At 34.9% G+C, this 21,360-nt stretch overlaps 1 protein-coding gene across 3 annotated transcripts in view; it reads right to left on the bottom strand.

The window, feature by feature from the left end:
- KCNH7 (potassium voltage-gated channel subfamily H member 7) overlaps positions 1-21,360 on the bottom strand; it is a 476,848-nt gene that overhangs the window by 28,327 nt on the left and 427,161 nt on the right. For all 3 annotated transcript variants that reach the window (XM_019022597.4, XM_055379105.2, XM_055379104.2), the window contains 3 exons: positions 11,666-11,918; positions 8,216-8,421; positions 5,881-5,977 (listed from right to left, as the gene is read on the bottom strand). In XM_019022597.4, the coding sequence (XP_018878142.1) occupies positions 5,881-5,977; positions 8,216-8,421; positions 11,666-11,918 (556 nt within the window). The remainder of the gene's footprint in view (positions 1-5,880; positions 5,978-8,215; positions 8,422-11,665; positions 11,919-21,360) is intronic.

Consider the following 21,360-nt stretch of genomic DNA (forward strand, 5'->3'; position numbering starts at 1 on the left):
TTTTACATGTCAATTATACCTCAATAAAGCTTGAAAAGATCAAAAGGTACTTTTATAGATCACTAAAATGGATAACAAAAAGCTAATCATTGTTTGCTATTGAAGAAGATATTTCAAAGACATACCAAAGTATAATACCAATATATTGAAATAATCTAATAAAATCAGAATAGAATTATCACTATTCTATAAAAATAAGTTTATCACTGAATACATTTACCCCTTCAATAATTTTCACCGGAGTTATTTTATTTTGGAGAAACACTTTTAAAACTGACTGGCTTTTGGATGGCAATGGAAAATCACTAAACCAGTATTACAAAGTGATAGTGTTTATTGCTATCCTTTGAAATGCAAAATGTAATGAGTTCAGTACACTTCCACTCTATTTTCTAGCACATTGGATTTTTCCTGTGGAGCATATATCGAAGAGCTCATTTTAATAAAATTATATGGCTAGGGAAATGAGTAAAGTTTTCTTCCCTACTCTTAGGATGTGTGTATCTCTTGAAAAGGGTTCTTGTTTGTCATCATGCATGCAGAACCATCTGCGTCCAATCTTTCACCTTGATTTCCATCTCTTCGGTTGTTACAGGCACATCTTTAACACTGTTTGAATGTTTTACTCTGGTGGCTTTTTTTGTTTTGTTTGTCTTTTTGTTTTGTTTTGTTTTTCGTGCTTGGCAGTTTGTTCTTTACAATGGAGCATATTGTGATAATCTATTAGCAAAAGTAAGAGGGTCTTCGGAGCTCTGAGAATTGTTTCTCAGCTTTTGGAAATCAAGAGGGTAAGAATATTTCCAGGTTAGGAAGGAAAAGCTCAGCATTCTTTAACTTCACAGGCCAATGTCCCTTTTGACATTGCTAAGGCTAAGAAAAATTATTTTCTTTCTGACGCAATCATTTTTTCAAGTCCTATATAATTGAGGCTATTTGCTGACTTTATTCTTGAACATTATTCTTTATGCTTTTGGAAAAGGAAGCAGGAAAAGGTATAGAGAGGGATATTTGGAAGAGTGGGTTCAGATACTTCTGCAGAGTTCTGATGAGGAACGGGAGGCAGAGGAATCAATGCCAAATCTGTTGTTTTGGGAGAGGTGACCTCAGGTGACGTCAATGCTTTAGTTAAAAAATATACCAATAGGATTTCTCTTAAAATGTATAACATCAGCAAGAACTAATTTTCACAATATTTGAGGCGTTTCCACGCAATAAAACCAATAGAGTAAAAAGTTTCCTCTTCCAGGTCCTCTTTTTTCTACTCACGACTTGGCACAAAATGGTAAAAATAATTTCCTCAGAAGTCTGTAGAAACACTTTTTTCTGCTAAATTAACTAGAAAATATAATGAAAATTGAAGACGGAAAGTATGCAGACACTAACTACAATTCAGAGGGAATTTCTGTTTGTCTCCTTGTTAACCAGTGAAGAATTTTCTCTAAAACGTTAAGACAAACTTTTGAAACTAAAGTAGAAATAAACATGAAAAAACTCAGGGCACTTAGCACACAGTGGGTACTCAATGACAATGGACTCCAAATGAATGGGTGATTGTTTGTGCCTGGTTACACTGCTGTCCTCATTGGATTATTCTCTGCCAAAAGGTCATCCCCTAATTAGCTATTAATAGCCACTTTGATACTGTATTTTCTGTCAACAGAAAGCGTTGAGCAGAACACTGCAAATATTTGGTCTTATAAGCCCTGTAAGTAAACATACATAAATGTATATGTGTAGTGTATAATCGCACTATATATATATGTATATATATATACACAGACATATTTATATATTTTATAATATATAAATTATGTATACACATATGTATATGTATATATCCTGTGCCATTATACATGCTATTTTACAAATATACCCTGTATATTATACAGTGTACACAACATAAAATTTTAGAAGAATTATTACTTCTATGACCTAATGGATCTGGCTCACACTGGAGTAGGCACAGTTCAACTTTTAAGACCAAGTAAATAGAGACGATTTTTCAGCATTTTTCTCATCTACTTCTCTTCTGCCCAGCCATCTTAACAATGCTCATGGCCACTGAGCAGGTCATTGAAGCCTCATTTTTATTCTTCACTTTCTGTAATAATATTTTACTTCCATCTCAGGAGCTGTAGCAATTCTTCCTACAATAAACATTGTCATATTGGGGAGGTCCTGGGCACCTCCATGCCAGAATTTTAGGAAGAAAAGATAACTACTTGAAGATACCTTTAAAAATACAAGGTGCTCTCAAATTTCTACCTGCACTTACAAGTCTCTCCTGTAGGGAAGTGGGATTTTTCCTTAGAAAAAAAATGTATAGCTCATGAGAACAAGCCACCATCATCAACAAATACATTATATATTCAATATAAGTATATATTTTGTTTTTCAGCTTTCCAGAGGCTGTATATATTTCATTGAAAAATTATATCTTATTCAATGTGAGCTCTTTAGAACCTTGTGGGAGGCATAATTGGAAGTGGAGTGGCAGGAGGCAGGTGTGGATCAAAGCCGGCAAATTTGCGTTGTTCCACTCAGTGGGTAGGGAGTGGCAATCCAGGACTCAACCTCTGTCTGCTGCTAGTGCCCAGAAACACGGTCTTCTCTCTGGTTCTTGATGCCACTGCTGATTTACAGGCAATAGCACTCTTGAATGCCTGCCTTCAAGGTTTCCTTTCATATGAGCAATGAACTAACACTACAAAAATGAATGCATTTCAAGGGAAGATTTCAGTTTCTGTATCCACAAATCGTTTAGCATGAATGATCCCCTGAAAGTTCTCTGTTCTTTATATTATGTGTATTTTTCTCCTATATATTGATGCTACATCAAGAAGTATATGATGAATGCTCACCTTAAAAGAATTAGATTTAGATGACAGGGACTAAATTGCTTTCAGCAAATTTTAGAGTTGCCCACAGCACCCTGGCTTCCTAAAGACTTTGGAATAGGCTCTTGGGCTCTGGTTAACTGGAGTTAATTGTGTTTTCACACTGACCAACTCATGGTTACTTACTGGCACAACCAGGAAACTTCAAAGAGCTGCAGGCAGAAAATCCCTTAGCATCTACACTTTATATGAAATTGATCTCATAGACTAAGCCTGTGATTAAAGGCATAGTATTCAAAATCAACAGAAATGTCTAGTTACATGAGCACAGTACAAATTGTGACATTGCTCTCAGGGCCTTATCAGGCGATAAAAACATTAGATAATTTAGCTTAAGAATGAGGAAACTGAACAAGATTGAAAGGAGATTTAATAAATCTTCAACTATGTGGAGGACATTATTATATTGACAACATTGTTAACCTGTTTTTCATTTCCAGTAAGATAAACATAAGAGATGAACTTCGGGATAAGGGATTTAGATTAACTCTGTGGAAGAACAGCTTAATAGTAGTGGTTCTGATTTTAGAAAAAGTCACCAAGAAAATAATTAAAGACATTGCAGAACAAAATTATCAACTATCTATGAGTAGTCAGTTGTTCTACAGTCAGCCAGAGGAATCAATAATTAGTCCAATTCAAGAAATATTTATCAACCATTCTTTGCTAAAGTTATCTACAGTTTGGCAAAGGCAAATGAAAAAAATACACCAGTAGCCATCATATTTTGACACTATTATAAGAAGTAAGTGCTTTGAGAATTCATAAGAGAATGAGAAGCTTTACATTTGACGAGCTCAAGAAACAATTCACATTAAATATATCATATGAGATTGACTTTGATAAAAAAAGTAATTTTAGTGGATGAAACTGGTGTGGTATGAATTCGTGTGTGTGTGTGTGTGTTTTTGAGGACAAGGAAGCAAATTAATTAAGGGAATATTATAAGGAAAACCACAGAAACAATGTACATGGAGGAGTGGGCAGTTTGTTTCAATTGAAATGCGGAGCAAGCTAAAGCTAGTAGATGATCTCTTCTAGAAAGAGTATTCATTGAGGAGAAAAGAGAGTGAAAAAAAGAACTTGGCATAAGAAGGCAAGAAAAGGGAAAAGAATAAAAAGGAAGATGCTCAAATTCTATTTCAGTTACTCTTTCCACAGATACTTGTTGAGCATCCGCTGTGCAGCAAGCACTAAAACTACAGGGGGCCAAATATTTTCCACTTTCACGGAACTTATGATCTAGAGGCAGACAACATTGATTAAATAATGATGCAAATAAACCCAGAAGTACAACTGGAGTAAATGTTGCTGAAGAGATGAACTGATGGGTGAAGATGGAGTGATGGGAGTAGTTAAGGGAAGGATATTATGAAATAAGACTGAAGAGGTAAGTTAAGACCCACCCTAATAAGGATTTAGGGCACAGGATGTCCTTAGAGGGCTTTGAACATATAGGTGACATAAACATAGCTGCATTTAGAAAAAAAAAATCAACAGAAGTCCAGTGTGGAATAGATGAGAGAGGGGCAAGTTGCATGTGGGAAGGCAAGTTGGAAGGCTGTTTCAATATTCCAGGTGGCAGATTATGGTAGCTTGGCCCAGAGCTGTGGCTAAGTAGATGGAGAGAAGTTAACCAAAAGGATACCTAATTTGAAGACTAAATGGAGATTTATTGGAGGTAGCAATAATAGGACTTGTTGCCAGAGTTGCTGGAGAGGTTGTGAGAAGGTTGGCTCCAAGATATCTGGCTTGTACAATTTATTGAATAGAGTCACCATCTGCAGAGGCATGGGAATTGAAGAGGAGACAGGTTTCCAGGGTGCACCATGAGTTCAATTTAGGAAATGCTGAGTTCGAGCTGCCTTTGAGATTTCAGGTAGATGATTTTACAGGTGGTTGGATATGTGGGACTGAAGCTCAGGTGGTCTGGGATTAACATGTAATCATGAACATCTCCTATGTGAGGATATACTTAAATGATGGGCATAAATGGGATCACCCAGAGAAAAGAGTATGATATAGAACAAGAAGAAAAAGGAGCCTAGGACTATGCCTCAAAACTCTTAACAAATTAATACTGGTGTAGAAGATAATAATCTTGAAATTATCTTCAGGGAGTTCATGAAGGTAGGAGGAAAATAGGAAGATTGAAGTATTACAGACGCAAAGAAAAGAGTATTCAAGAAAAAGAGGGGACCTTGTTCATAGTGAAAGATGCAGCTATGGGGCCAAATAAGGTAAAGACTAGAATGTTTGTTGGATCAGCATGAGGCAAGAGTCAAAGCTTCTTCAGGAAAACTTTTTCCCATCTGCCAAGAACAATTAAATGTACACTCACTTGAGCTCCCACTGAGGAATACCTATTCCTGTTACAGAGCCTGCTATTTGAGGGTGTGTCTATCTCCCTCTCTAGGGAAGATGAGGGATATTGAAGCACAGCTTATTTCTCAGAATATTGAGTAGCTGCTCGAAAATGTGAAATGCTAAATGAATATTTGTTGACTATATGAGCAAAGCATAAAGAATAGTCAGAGAGGCAGAAAAACCTGGAGAAAACAAGAAGTGACAAGTGCCACAGAATCTGAGGATGAGAAGGACTAACAAATGTGGCCTTCATCCATGTCATGCATGCTTGTGGGGCATGTAAGAGGATTGACCTCTTGGCCTGAAATGACAGCCCTCCTTCCAGAAAACTGTGCTCAGAACGAATTGACCTGAACGTCTTTTAAAAATCAATCCACTCTATTTCTTAATCTGTGATGTCCTTGTGAATATTAGATGGGTTTGTTGAATGATATCATTGAGAGCTATCAATCAGAAACTGGAAACCAGATCATTAGCTACTGAATAAAGCAAAGGATCTGCCCTCCTAAAGCCTGAGTAAAATATACTCTTGAAGTCAGAAGTAAAATGAACATTTAAGTAAGAAGGCTAATTACCACATGCTCTACATTTAAACTTTAGGAATGGAATGAATTACCTTTCTCTCCTTCACTTTCAAATGACAATTTCCTTCTTCTTAGTTTACAGTTGTCTCCTTCTGAATCATTCATGGATTGTGATCGTAGGAGATCAGCCTTTGTTAATGGAACATGAAGATAAAATGAAAGATTACTGAATTAGAACATAATGTACTATTCAGTAAACTGTTTACTATTTCATATTGTTTCAACCATCTTGAGACTTAATTATTTGATTGCAGGCAAACAGCTAAATTACCTTGCTTAATACTTGTCTCTTCATTATAACATACACAGATAGAATAATTTTTAGTACTTTCACCATTTGCTGGGGAAATCATAGTGTAGAAGTTATTTATGTGAAATGTTTAGGGATGATAAAATATTTCTTTATGTGGAATGTGTTTTATGCAACTTGATAAAGTTAAAATAAGAATAATACAGTTGACCCTTGAACAATACAGGCTTCAACTGTGCAGGTTCACTTATACATGAATTTTCTTTTTCCTCTGTTACTCCTCAGACAGCAAGACCAACCATTCCTCTTCCTCCTCCTCCACAGCCTATTAAATATGAAGATGATGAGATGATGATCTTTATGATAATGTACTTCCACTTAATTAATGGTAAATATATGTCCTCATCCTTATGATTTTTTTATAACATTTTCTTTTCTATAGCTTACTTTATTGTAAGAATACATTTTATAAAAATATACAAAATATGTGTTCATTGACTGATTACATTATTGGTAAGGCTTCTAATAAATAGTAGGCTATCAGTAATTAAGTTTTTGTGGAGTCAAAAGTTATATGCAGATTTTCAACTATTCAAGGATTGGTGTTCTGAATTCCCATGTTGTTCAAAAGTCAATTGTAGTAATTTAAAGAACTTTGCATAACTAATAGTACTGCAAAGAAAGATGTGTAAAATAGTTAAAATTAGCTATGACGTTTAAATGACATGGTAATTATCGTAAGGTTAAATTTCACAGCAATAAATATAAGGTTAAATTCCATAAACATTACACTTTGAACCCTTTATTATTTTGCTCCCAGATCCTCCTTCTTCCCTCTCTGGTTCACTCTGTCTAATATTGTCTACCTTGTAAATAAAAATGGAAGCTCTTGTTTATTTGAGTACTGACTAAACTTTTATATAAAGAAGTTATGAGAGGTAGATATTTGTTACTTTTCAAGGCAAAGTCAGAATGAGGTTGGTGACATAAAACTGAGATTGGGACAAATTACTGAATTAAAACTATTACAAAAAACGTATGTTCTTAATAACTAGAATCTTTTTCCACTTCAATTAAAAAAACCTTTTCAGAGTTTTAAAAAGAAATAATTATCTGAACTGGTGTATCAGGATATTAAATGGCATCTAGGGGTCCTTAAAATTCCTCTTTCTCTTTTAAGCCTCTCATGGTGCTTGGGAATGTCTATAACTACAGCAAGTATTAAATCTACCCCCTCTTACCTAACTATTGACTTTAGGGTTTTTTTTCCCAGAGAATATATTACTTAGCATTTAAATACACTGGCAAGTATCAATCACTCAATATTTGATGTCTGATTTTAAAAAGCATTTAGAATTAGAGTGGAGTTGTGAAATTTTAGGGGAAAAGGGATGGAAGAGGAATAACCTAGTAATAAATTTTTGGTTACAACGTAAGTTTTATAGCCATAGAACAGTAATAGCTCATAAGGGCACATTTTCACAGTAGAAAAGAGTAAGGAACATAAGAGCTACACTCGAAGTTCATTCTGGGTTAACTTACATATATCATTATTTAAACTATTATTTCTGTTAGACTACATATTCACTCTGCACCATTAAAACTGACAATACTGTAAAACCTGACTAATTGTACTTCTGTGATTTGGAAATTGTATTAAATAGGAAACTAAACTTGAATGAGGTTAATTTTTTCATTATTATTGTGAAGACACTGATAACCAATGTACAGTGTAAATAATAGCTGAGAGAATATTCTAACCTCTGTATAAGATAAACTCAAGTAATTTTCAACAGCCTAAAATCACCCATTTCTAGCAAATAATTGGCACACTATAAGCAAAGGCTATTTTAACTCAAGTGTGGCACCTAAGGGCTTCTACAAGGTCAAACCTAATTGAACTACTTGAAATTATTCAACATATTGGAAAGCAATTAGGCTAAATTTCTTTCCTATAATTCAGAAATTTTAATATTCAGTTGGCCTTTCCTTCCAAATATTCAGAATTGGTAAAGTCTTGCTGCAATATTTTGCTTGATTTTTCAGAAGTATTTGTGCAATTCAAGAATAAAATAAAATGTCAGAAATACAGACATAAGCAAACAGTTAACATATACCTTTGCGCTCTCATGCCTTAGGTTGAAAGTCAACTCTAGGTTTGTTAGAAAGTGATCAGAAAACTCAGGATACATATCCAAAACCTCTAACAAGTCTTCTCGCTGAATCTTATGCAAGTCACAGTATGTGAGGGCTCTTACATCTGCATTAGACTTTCCAGGTTTGGCATAAAGATGAACCATTTCTCCAAATATATCATTTTTTCCTAAGAAAATAAAAAGAAAAAGAGGCGGGGAAAGGGAATCCAAACTCAATGTTCTCCTTCTAAAAGTAGAAGGGGGTCATTAAACAATTGATCAATCCCTGAACCGGACTTGGTGAGCAATGTTCCAGCACCTTAACTAAATGCCCATACCATGTTTGGTGAGTGGAAATTTGTCTCTAAGGGTGATTGGTCCTTTAATTTCCTTGTTTTGGTTATTTGACTAAGCATCTAGAATGTAGCGAACATTATCTTCAGTCCTGTATACCCAACTTTGCTAGCAAAGGGTCTTACCAAAGAGTATTTTAAATATACTTTCAGGTACGTTTACTCTGATCTTTTCAATTCAGGAATATGAGAAAGGCCGCAGTGAGTCAGATTCATGATCTTTCTGTCTCGGGATGGTCTCTGCAGGTGGTGCTGAGCAAGGGGTTGTGGTGGAGCTGTTTTAACACTTAGTGGATTGGTGGAACAATTGGAACACACCTTGTTTCCTAATAACCACTTTTGAATCTGCTCTTAATAAATATGCCCAATTGCTTAATAAATCTAGTTATAATTCTCAACATATGTAGTCCTGCTTTTTGTTATCTGGCCTTTGTTAGGGAAATTTGTCCTTCTTGCTCTTCTGTAAAATCTAGGGTTATTTCAGTGTCTCGCTTCTAACAGGCCTTCCCCATCACCTCTGTGTAGCCACATACTACCTGCTTTTCAAGGTCTTATTCCATGACAAAGATAAGAACAACAGCAACAATAACAAATATTTATTGAGGACTAGTAGGTGCCAGGCACTGTGTCAAATGCTTAGGTGCATTGCCTCAATGTGTTCCTAAAATAACTTCATGAAGGAATTACTAATAATTATCCACATTTTATGAATACAGAAAGAGCATTAAAGAGATAAACGGATTAGCCTAACATCACCTTCTTAGTTGAATGAAGTGGAGGGAGGGAGAGAACAGCCAGAACTAAATCCCATGCATCCTGACTCCAGATGCATCCAGAGTCAAAGTTCTTGCACACCTGATACTGTGTATCTAAGTATCTAATCTCTTTCCAGTGATTTCCCTGAATGTCATGGCCACTTAGATTTTTCTGTTTCTGACTATCAAAGTACTTAAAAATTGTACTTGTGGTATATATACTTAATACATACTGATATATTACTTGATTATGTAACTTCTAAAGATAATCAATGGCAATGTAAAATAGTACTCTCCTGTGTCTATCCTGAAGCTTCTTTTCATTTTTAGAAAAAACTCCTTGGGTATATTATTTTAGATTTTGGTAGACAAGTTCATGTACACCTCACTGTAGAAGCTATCAAAGACTTTTAAGTAATAAGGTTCTAATTAGTCAAAAATGCTATAATATTCTTGTTTTACAAAGGAATTCAATAGTGAGAAATCAAACACCGTATCTTAACTATGTAAGAAAAATCGACACTAGAAAGGATACATTAACCACAGTTTAAATAAATATGTATCAGCCTTCCAAATGTAGGATAAATGATCATAATTTGTAAGGATTTTAGGTGCTGACTTACATGGAAGTAGGGACAGAAAAGGGTAATTTCCTGACATTCTTTATAGTTTTGGTAGCTCAGTATAGATATTATTGTTTTTAAAAAAGACCTGAACTACATTAAGCATGGGCTTTGTATTTCAATTACCAACATGACTGTAAATGAGCCAGGAGCAAGCCAGTCCATGCATATGTCTTAGCAACACTCTAAAATTACTACTTGATAAAGCAAGAAAGCTTATTACCTTCTTGTAGAAGCTAGGACTGGCTGATTTGAAGATCAGAAATGCAATGAAGCATCCTCCTTCCCTGGCAACATACCAGGGCAAACTGTCTATGCCAAATTTAGTGAAAACCTAACTTGATTGTGTGGCCTTAAAATGATTTAGAATAGGTGTTTATTCTTTGTCAGCTTATTGGTTAGAAAACCAAATTTGGGAAATGTAAAAAAAACTAATATAATAAAATTATCAAAATATATAAGAAAATCACTTGAGCATCTTTATTCATGTATTTCATTTCTGTGCCATGCCATACTCTGGTTCTACACAGCAGCAGGGAAAACAGACAACATCCCTGTCCTGTTGGAGAGAACCATCATATGTGAACATCAAAAGCTAAGTGAGAGAAAATCATTGAATTACATGCCCATTATTTAAGTGGAGCTGGATAATCCACAGGAGAAAAATGCAAATTTTTACAGAAACTAAGGATAGGCGTTATCATAGGGAGAGTGAGGCTTAAACCTACCGGCTATGTGGTAGGAGAAAAGAAGAATTGACTGCATTTTTCTCTGTTTCCTTGCTCTTCCCCAGTGTCCTAATACTCTAAAGAAGTACTACAAGTTCACATGGCCTAAATTTATTTTTATTTTTATTATTTATTATTTATTATTTTTTTAAGTTTTTAAAATTTTTTTATTATACTTTAAGTTCTAGGGTACATGTGCACAACGTGCAGGTTTGTTACATATGTATACGTGTGCCATGTTGGTGTGCTGCACCCATTAACTCGTCATTTACATTAAGTATATCTCCTAATGCTATCCCTCCCCTCTCCCCACACCTCACGACAGGCCCCAGTGTGTGTACATGGCCTAAATTTATTTTTAAAGAGGCAGATTAAACATGTGCTTTCTTTTGCACCCAAACCAGTTGAAGTTATGACTAATTTAATCTCTTCATCACTTCTATCCCTGGTTGTTAAGTTTATAGGTCTATGTTAATTACCTAGTTAAGGACTGTATGATTCCATTTAATCCGACACGGCAGGTAAAAATGCACAATGAATAAATGAAATTCATCAAAACATAAACCCAGTTCATGACAGGGCTTTGGCACATGCTAGCAAGTATTTCCTACAACACATATATTTTATTTTAAGGTGTTGAGGGATCAAGCATGAAGCTAAGATCTTCTAACATAAAAAAAGAATATGCTTACTATTTTCCTATATTTGGCCTCAAATGTCTAGGTAGCTGCCAAGAACTGAAGAGAATCATCGAAGCATTTACACATCGGAGAAAAAGTGAGACAGTTAAGAAAACATATTTTCTGAAAGGTTAATTTGGTTTGAACTGAATTTTAAATGCAGCTTTCAAATTACCCACCATCTTAAACTGTTCTTATGAATACATACATCAGTCTTTTTTTCCTAATCATTTTAAACTATGCATTACAAGCTAATAACTGAATCTGTCACCATGCACTTCTAAAACACTCACCCAGAATAGCCACCACAATGTCATCTTTGAGAATTTCAATGGAGCCTCTGGATAAGAAATAAAGTGCAGTGAGGACATCCCCACAGTGAACGAGGGTGTCTCCTGGAGGTGCATGGGTGGTTTTGAACTTCATTGCCAAAGCTCTAAGGCAACCTTTACTTGCCCCCCGAAAGGCTTTGCAGTTTTGCAGTAACGTCTGGTTGAGATGTAGACAAATGTCTGCTTGTAAGCATTCTGGGAAACCCTTTAGGACCTGAAGAAAAAAAGAAAGAGTTTCATACTACCAGTGTTCTGGGTATCTCTGCCTGAAATACAGTCAATTTCTTGCTCACAGAACTGCAGGTGTAGTCATTGCCACGCAGGAGTTTCTACAACTCTTCTACCTCGCCTACCTTAATGAATACTTGGTTTGCTAAACATGTCAAAATTTTTAACTCAAATACTTGTTCTCTGAATTAACTGCAGGCATTCAGACTCAATACAAATGCTGTCTCATTAAAATATAATGCCTACAACTTTTCACACTGCTTCTCTTTCCCTGCATTATGTTATGTGGCATACTGTGCACAGATATAATGCAATGTGACAATTAATAAGACGTAACTAATGAAAGGTGGTACAACTAGAAAGACAATCAACCTTTTGAGAGAATCTCAAGTCAATTTAGGTTGCCATTTCTGGTATACATCTAAGTTATAATTAGTAAAAATGTTGACCCTGAAATAGTCATGGTATTTGTAAATGTCATGTAACAGAGTGTGCTATTAGTTTACAGTATTTGGAATATTTATGTTTCATATGCACATTATTAATACTAAATATTTTGATAAGCACTGAAAATAGAGAAAGGCAAGGAGAACAGCAAAAACACTTTAAAAGTGTAGTCCAATATTCAGAAATGGAAATTGCACCAGAATTTGCAGTGCATACATAAGCTTCTAAAGTGCTACTGTTTTGACAACCTATTCAGGGGCTAATTTAAAACTTGTTGAACAGATTAAACAATAGCTTGTGACAACTGCTACTCAATCTGAACTGAATAAAATTATTTGCTATTTTCATACAATTCTCAATATACAATGATTCAAAGACATTCAACTCTTTCTTCTCTGTGTCTTGCTATTTTGGGTGGCGTATGTAGATTTTAATTTTTATGTTGACATTCTCCTACCAGTACAAGCAGACTCATTTAAATACGCTTTGAGGTGGAGGAATGGGGCATTATATAGTGCAATTTATAGTGCAATGATGCAATTTGGGCATTTCCTATCTTTTTGGATCAACCTTGGTATGCCATCCAATATAGCTAAAAGTAACCATGAATTGTTTGTAAGGCAATTTCAATGTATTTGGCTCACAGAGGAACTTCAAATTAAATCATATGAGAAAAAAACATACAGTTATTACTATTTTTAAATATTCAAGTAAGCACAAGGATCCTACTGTGTATAGGATCACTATGTAATGCAAGTGGTCAGACTGATATATTATAAAGAGGACCAATAGGATAACTGAAGCATAATAGTCATGATTTTCTGCTCTTGTTTTCTTCACTGTATGGAATCACTCACAGAAATGAATAGGGAGCATTTTAGATAAAAATTGATAGAACTGAATTCTGGTCGTGGATTTGCCACAGGTTGACTCTTGTACAAGTCACTTCACCTATCTGTGTTTCTCTACCGTAGAATGAGAATCTTTGCAATATTGAATTTAGCCATAATTTCAATAAACTACTCATAAATAGTGTGCCAATTGTTAGACACAGCTCATCCAGCTCGGTGCTGCTACAGGAACTCAGGTTTTCATCCTGAAGAGTCTGTATTTCCTTGCTCAGGTCCAAACAAAATATGCCTCCCTTTGATAAGAGTTTCTGGGCACTCATCTGTAATCTCTCCCCTTAACTGTGACTGTTGGGCTTGGTCTACACGACTGGACTCCTTCCAGGTTCCCTGCTTGATGGAAGACCTCTTCTACATGACAACTTGCCTAGTCTGTGCCTGTTTCTGCCTCCAGGTGCTGGAGGCCCTTCCTACTCTTTGTTGGAATCTTACATCAACTCAGCTTTTCACATGGAAGCAATTATCTGGGTCACTGATCCCTTCTACCATTTAAACCACTTCATTGGACTCTTTGGCAAGTGATGCCAAACTGGAGTTGAACTAAATTTGGACACAGCATTCTAAAATGCTGGCCACTTTGCTTGGGGGCCGGCATTTTAGAGTGTTGTGGCCAAATTTAGTTCAACTCCAGTTTGGAGGTTGTATAGAATAAAAACACCCTAGTTTACACAGGCTTCTGCATATGAATTACCTCTCCTCCCTGAAGCCCACTGCTGTGGTCTCTGAATAATTCTAAGTAACCCCATGCAGATAAAGATGTATAAAGCATTACACCAAGTAGCAAAACAAATGAATTCATCTGTCTTTTAAGATTCACCTGTAATAAGGTACATAAAGGCATTTTAGATTTCACATGAAGAAGATATTGCTATGATTATAGTAGTTAGCATAAGAATACTGAGCTACTGAGCCTGTAGCTGCATTTCTGGCATTTTCCCTTAAGTATCCTTAAGTAAAACTTGGTGTAGAAAAAAATTGCGTGTGTGTGTGTGTATGTCTGTGTATGTGCACGCACACACACATACATGTGTATTCACACATGCTTTGAGTTGGAAGAGAGAAAAGAGATAGAGATGAGATTCTCCATTTCCCTGAATGTGTTATATGAGCTATGGAATCAGACAGGCTTGATCCGAAGTTCTAGCTCCATCATTTACTAGTTTGACTTTGGTCAAATTACTTAACTTCTCTGAAAATCAGTTTCTTTTTTTGGGAAAGTTAAATTAATAACATGTATTTCACAGAGTTGTGGCCACAATTTAAATAAGAATGTGTGTAAACCCTTTGATTCACAAAAGATTTTTAATAGACAATGTACTTTGGGTTTCCTCTGTTTTTTGGTCCAAATTTATTGTTTCTGAAAAATTAGTATAATCTTTTTAGTTAGGAATAGAAAGCCAAAAATCTATTATGTTTTGTCTTTGGTCTGCCTGATAGGGTATTCTCCACTAAGTTTTGTGTTCTATTGCCTCAGCAGAGTTTAAATGTTTCCTGCATCATTGCATCACCGCTTTAAGAATTCTTTTTCCTTGCATTTCGCTATAATTCTTGTTTCCTGTTTCTGGCTTGTTATATGTCCTGCAGTATTTGCACTTAGGTTGTCACTGTGAGTAGCCCTAAATCCCTTTTGAAATTAGGCAGTTACTAAAATCAATGTACAGATATGTTATTGGAATTCCAATAGTTTTAGAATCACCCACAGAGCTTTAAGGATACTTCAGAAAGTTTTTTATTATTAACTGTCCTCTGCCCCCAACATTCATTCTATTGGAAGTGACACCCATTGGAAAGGATAACATCAAGTTGAGGTGCTATAGAGCTGCTGTTGTTGCATGGAGAAGATACACAGATGTTGGCATGAACTTGCCTAGGTTAAGGACTTCTCATATGATGTTAGCCCTTAACAGATTTTCTTAATTTTCTTAAGTCAGTCACATAGATCACTGAAGTAAAACTCGATAAAATTAAGAGCCAGTTGTTGAATGTCTTATTAGTTCTATAGTTTTAATGTCCCAAATAAGTTAGCAGCTCTAGGATCTGGGTTCTGTCTAAGTAAAGAAACTTTAAAAGGGAGAGTTAAGAGTGGGAGCTGTAGTGGAATAGAGAGGTAGAAGTACATTGAAAAAAGTCTGAAATAAGAGGTAGGCTTAAGAAGATATTTATCCAGGGCACCCCTTTTCATTGGCCTCAGCTATATTGCCTTCTTGGCTTCTTGTTCATTGCACTTTTTTGTTTCTTTGTTTTTAGGGTTGGTTCCCTTGCTAAACTCTCTGACATAGGACCTCCTCATTTATGACTCAGATACTGGCATTTTACCAGTCCTGGCAGATCTGGCTACAAAGAGTTGCTATGTCAATTGCACAAGTACAAACCAGGACGCCTGCTGATTTGGTGATTGTTATGTCTATTTCCACTATACTATACACAGCTTTCTTGACTGTCCAGGCTTGAAGTTTGAAGGAACATATCACCTTCCACTGTGTATTTGAAGCCATGGTTTTATTGAGGCAATCTAATTTTAAAGACCAAGAAACACCACCCAGAATCAGTTTCACGGTCTGCAGCTTGAAACAGAAGTTATCATTCTTTTAGCAAATACTTATTAAGTATCTGCTAGATATGGTTTGGATATTTGTCCCACCCATCTCATGTTGAAATATTACCCATAATGTCAGAGACGAAGCCTGATGTGAGGTGTTTGGTCATAGGGGTTGATTCCTCACGGTTTGGTGCTGTCTTTATGATAGCAAGTGAACTCTCATGAAATCTGGTTGTTTAAAAGTGTGTAGCACCTCCCTCCGCTCTTTCTCTTGCTCCTGCTCCTGCCATGTGACATATCCGCTCCCTTTTCACCTTCTGCCATGACCGTAAGTTCCTGAGGCCTCTGCAGGAGCCGAGCAGATGCTAGCATCATGCTTGTATAGCCTGCAGAACCATAAGCCAGTTAAACTTCTTTTATTTATAAATTACCCAGTCTCAGGTATTTCTTTATAGCAATGCAAGAACAGCTGAATACACTGCTATATGCTAGGCACTGTGCTAAGCATGGGAGCATAACAATGAATTAAACATGTCTGAAATTATATCTGGACTTAAAGCCTTTCCCTAAATGCCCAAATTAAAACAAAAAATTACAGGGATAACCTGAATTTCCCACACTCTACTTTCACATCAAATTTGGACATTTATACTGTATATTTATAATACTAATGATTGTTCAAAGAAATTCTCAAGGTAAGAATTAATTTAAGGCAAATAAAAAGCTCTAATTTCATTTTTCAAATACTGGCTTGCATGGGGAAAGATTTTAAAAATTTCAAGTTCCAGAAAATTTTTTCAAGGCTTCTACAGATCCTTTATCTTTATTTTGATATAAGGTCACTGGAATATTTTATACATGTGTTAACTTCCCTTTACTTGAATTTATATGAATACAATTCTTTGGGACTTTCAAAGTTACTTCGTGACTTACAAATGAGAATTTGTTCTTTTAAGTGAATATGAAATGCTTTCTGTGATTGTTAGATCAATCCTACAGTTAAGTATTTGAGGACCCCAAATTTAAAGACATTCAAACACAAATAACCCAACAACAACAAAACATAATAGCATTATTAAATCAGAGTAAAACTCATAAAAGATATCACACAAAACAAAGAGAGAGCAAAAATGAAAGTAGTATTTCATACTAAACATCTATCAAATATGACCAGACATTAATTCAGAAGTATTCAAATTTATGTAAAACTTCTCTAAAATGTATATGTGCTGACACACACTTAATGGCATACAATTATAATATTGTTAATATTCATAATTAAGTAGTATGTGGATTCAAATTTTCTTGTGCCGAGTAATGAATGCAAAAATGAATGTGTGCCAAAGTTAATATAAGCCTGAACTTCTGATTTGATGTATGTGCTTATCAAAATGACATGTCTTATTAACTTTTAATAAGTAATTCTTTAAATTTAAACTTATACATTTATACCAGTAAAATAATTATAGTATCTATTTTATGTGTTGGAGCGCAAATGGAAAACAAGTTTAGCTCAGGCCTGTGACAGATTATAATTAAAGAAATATGTCCTGGGCTTCAGTCAGTGGAGTCAGAAGGGAGAAATATCCTAATAAATGAAGTTATTTTTCCTATTTTTATACGTCACTCTTCTGTCACCTTTCAAGGAGAAAAGATAGATATTCATCTACTTAATCAAATTTTACCTGGCTGCTGATAAAAGATAGCCAAATGGATTTAAATATTCATAATGTATTGACAATAAACTATTACTCTTTCCTCAAATTAAAAGTACAAGATTCAATATTTGCTGTTTCTATGCCCAAGTTCCAAAACACTCTTATGGTGGTTATACTTTCTCGATTCTGTTTGGATAAGTGTCAACAGTTGAGCTGGTTCCTTTTTTTTTAAACGCCAGAACAAGTCTCTCCAGGCTCCTTCCATAGGATTGTAAATTCCTGTATTTGCTTTCTGAAAAGAATCAAAATGTATTCTCTAATACATACCCCATATCTAGATAGTATGAGAAGGTTTATCTATGTTGTAATGAATGCTTTTTGATTTATTTCACTTAGTATAGTTGCAGGGGGTAGCATTCCCAAAGGCAGGCTGAATAAGGCACATTTACGAAGTCTGAGTGTGGCAAATGACTCCTCTAAATAGCACATTAATCATATGGATGACTTTGGCGGCTGTGATAACTGACATTAGAAAATTTTCTAGGGAAATGTTCTGGGTCATTAAATATACTTAAATCTTGACAAATTAGGATTAATTAAAACACAAATTAACACTCCCTATGAAACACTAAACCTCAAGCATGATTATCAAATAGATGAGTAATATATTAAAAACTTAAATCTCTGTCCTAGCGTACAGCTTTAATATTTTATAGCCTTTCCTGATTCTGGTAAAATTATTGTTTTCAATGTGAGCATTCAGCTTCTAAAAAATCTTTAGCACTTGTAAGATACTAAACCCTGCTTTTTGTTGTTTGTAAAAGCTAATGTCCCAACTTAATGGATTCTGTAATTTCTAGGTCATTTAAGATCATTTTATTCCTATGGGTTAGCCATTGAGAAATAGGAAACATACATATTTCCTGTTTGGCAATTACATGTTTAATATTCCATTGTAGCCACTGATCATGATAGGTGAACTCTTATAGGTGTTTTAATCTTACAAATATGTATTGCCTAGTTTGAAGCCCAAATTGTTTCATCATCTAATTTCTTATTTTACTTTCATGTGGCTGAAGAAAAAATAAGGAAAGATTTTCTTGTATAAACATCACATAAGGCCAGATTGTTGTCAAAGCAGAGCATTATGGAATCCACAACTGTGGGAATATTTATCAGCGTTGAGAGAATAAGCTAATTTTCTTCATGTAGCTTTTCAACATTTGGCATATGATTTATATCCCTTAGGGAAAAAAATATGGGCAGAATAAAAACCTGTCACACACGGACAGAGATGACAATGTTGTAAATCCCGAACCAGTTTTGATAATGTAAAGAGCCCTTGAAAAATGAAACAGAATTATCCTTCCTACTTCTGCAACTCCAGTTAACAGCATAACTATGAGATGTTGCACTGCTTTCAGAAGGAAACTTAAACTTTATCCTGATCCAAATTAAGTCAGGGCCAAGGACGGGTAGAAGTGTGGGTGATGATGTGTAGGCAGAGGGGATTTATTGCTTTCATACACATGTCCTTGTTACCCAGGCTCTGGAGTCCTTGTGTTAATTCCGCAAAAGGCTGACTTAAAAAGGGTGCCTCTGGATTTCTAAAATGAGGTCTCAGGGGAAAACTTGGAACCCATTAAGGTTTCTAAGGACAACAGGAGGGATCTGCATCCTGAGGAGCAGTGTCAGGACCTCTCCTCCTTGCCCCTGCTCAATAATTTGAGAGAGGTAGTGGGGGAAGGGATGAACAGAACATAACCATAGTGGATTCTGTTGGATGCTCTACAAATAGTTCTTCCCAAATGGATTGATTGTAGATGACCTTAGCTTGCCTACAAAATAAGGAAAAAGGAGGTACAGTCTACCAGGTGATGAAAAGAATAATTTAAAAACCAACATGTACTTAAAATACCATCTTGAACTTGAATCAAGTTTTATGGTTTCGGAAACATTTATCACGTATCGTATTTTAGCATCAAATTTTTTACTGAGTTGTCCACATTATGTGGGGAATATACATTGGCAATCACCCCAGTTTTCAAATTTGAAAGCAGAGGCAATGCATTAGGAATTTTATTTGTAGAAGGACAAAGACTCCAAACTTACTCCAGGGCTCCTTCAACCATTTTGACTTGCCATTGCTGTCCATCAAATTGGATTTCTAAAGTTGCTAAAAGAATAGTTAGACATAAAATGTTTCCCATTCATCTAATTTTTTGGTTTTATAGAAAAGTAATAAAGGATAGAAATCTAGCACAGATGATCTTTTCATTTTTTACCAGTTGGGTATTTGTTTCTTGGGAATTTTAAGACTGGACAACAATTGTTTTTGAGGGAAAGCAGATGGCTGTATTAGTAGTTATCCAACTTTTTGTAAAATATTGGAAGCTTTCAAAATAGTGGAAGTTATCTTCCTCTACCTAACAAATTCCCCTCCTATAAAATGTATTGACTGTTAACTTGGCACTCCGAATGTTCCAAATACCAATGTATCTACGTACATTTTTGCTTCTAACACTCGAGTCATAAAACAGCTGTGTGTGTTCCAAACCTATTTATGCCAGCTGAACTTGTTAATGGAATTACACCATTCAATCATATCATACATAAAAGAATAAAATTTTGTGTAAAGAAGGAAAGCACTGTCTCCCCCTGCCTATCCCAACTATAAAAATAAAGATGAATGCTTCAGAAATCTTTTATAAAGGTGGGTCATTAAGAAAAACGCAACCAGATTGTTAGATTAGGTGTGGGATCTTAAATATCTGAAAAGTAGAAATTTTATAGTCACTAAACTCTGATTATAATCCAAGAAATAAGGAAAAACAATTAAAAAGTAACCATAAAAAAGGAGTGCTTAGAAATTAAGAACAATACTCGACGATAATTTTGTGATAAAAAATGAAACAATTTAGAAAACAATAAAAATGATAATATTTCATTTGAATACCTGTAGAACCACAGAAAAACTTGTATTAAAAGAAATATGTATACTCAATGCCTTCCTTATCAAAAATAAAGACTCAAACAACAAAATAGCTTAATACAAATGTTAAGAATAGTAAAGTTATCAAAAAAATAAGAAAGAGGGAATTAATGGAGGCAAATGCTGAAAATGAAAAGAACAGTAGCAAGCTAGCTTAAATACATCTAAGGGCTAATTCCGTGAATAAAATCAAATAGAATATATAAATCTTTCAAAGATCTGCTGAAGGAAAGAAGAGAGAGAGAAAAAATATGCAAGTTCAGGAATAAGAAAAGCAGATGCATGGGCTGATACAGAAAATATTAAATATTTTATAAGAGAAGCTTATGTGCAATTGTGAAACTGTGGAAGCCTAAATAACACACATGAATTCTTGATAAAATGGAAATTATTATATTGACTAAAGAAGAAGTAGAACAAATAATTACCAAGTAGAGTAGGAGAGGGGATTAAAGATCCACTATTGAAACAACCAGATGATTTTACAACTGATTTCTTTCTAACACTTGAAGAGCATATAACCACCAATGAGTATCATTATAAAACAGATGCAAAATACTGAACAATTGACTAACCAATAATATCAACAATGTATCAAAAAATCTATAACCAGAAGTCCTACCCAGAGGAATTAGATGAGAAAGAGAAATAAAAGGCATCCAAATAATAAGTCAAACTATCTGTCTTTGCAGACGATATGATTCTGTATCTAGAAAATGCTATACACTCCAACAGAAGACTTCTAGATTTAATAAACAAATTTGGTAAACTTTCAGGATACAAAATCAATGTACAAAAATCAGTAGCATTTCTACACACCGATAACACCCAAGTTAAGAGACAAACTAAGAATGCAATCTCATTTGCAATAGCCACATAAAGAA

This window comes from Gorilla gorilla, chromosome 11 (assembly GCF_029281585.2).
Source record: "Gorilla gorilla gorilla isolate KB3781 chromosome 11, NHGRI_mGorGor1-v2.1_pri, whole genome shotgun sequence".
In the NCBI taxonomy this organism is placed as follows: Eukaryota; Metazoa; Chordata; class Mammalia; order Primates; family Hominidae; genus Gorilla; species Gorilla gorilla.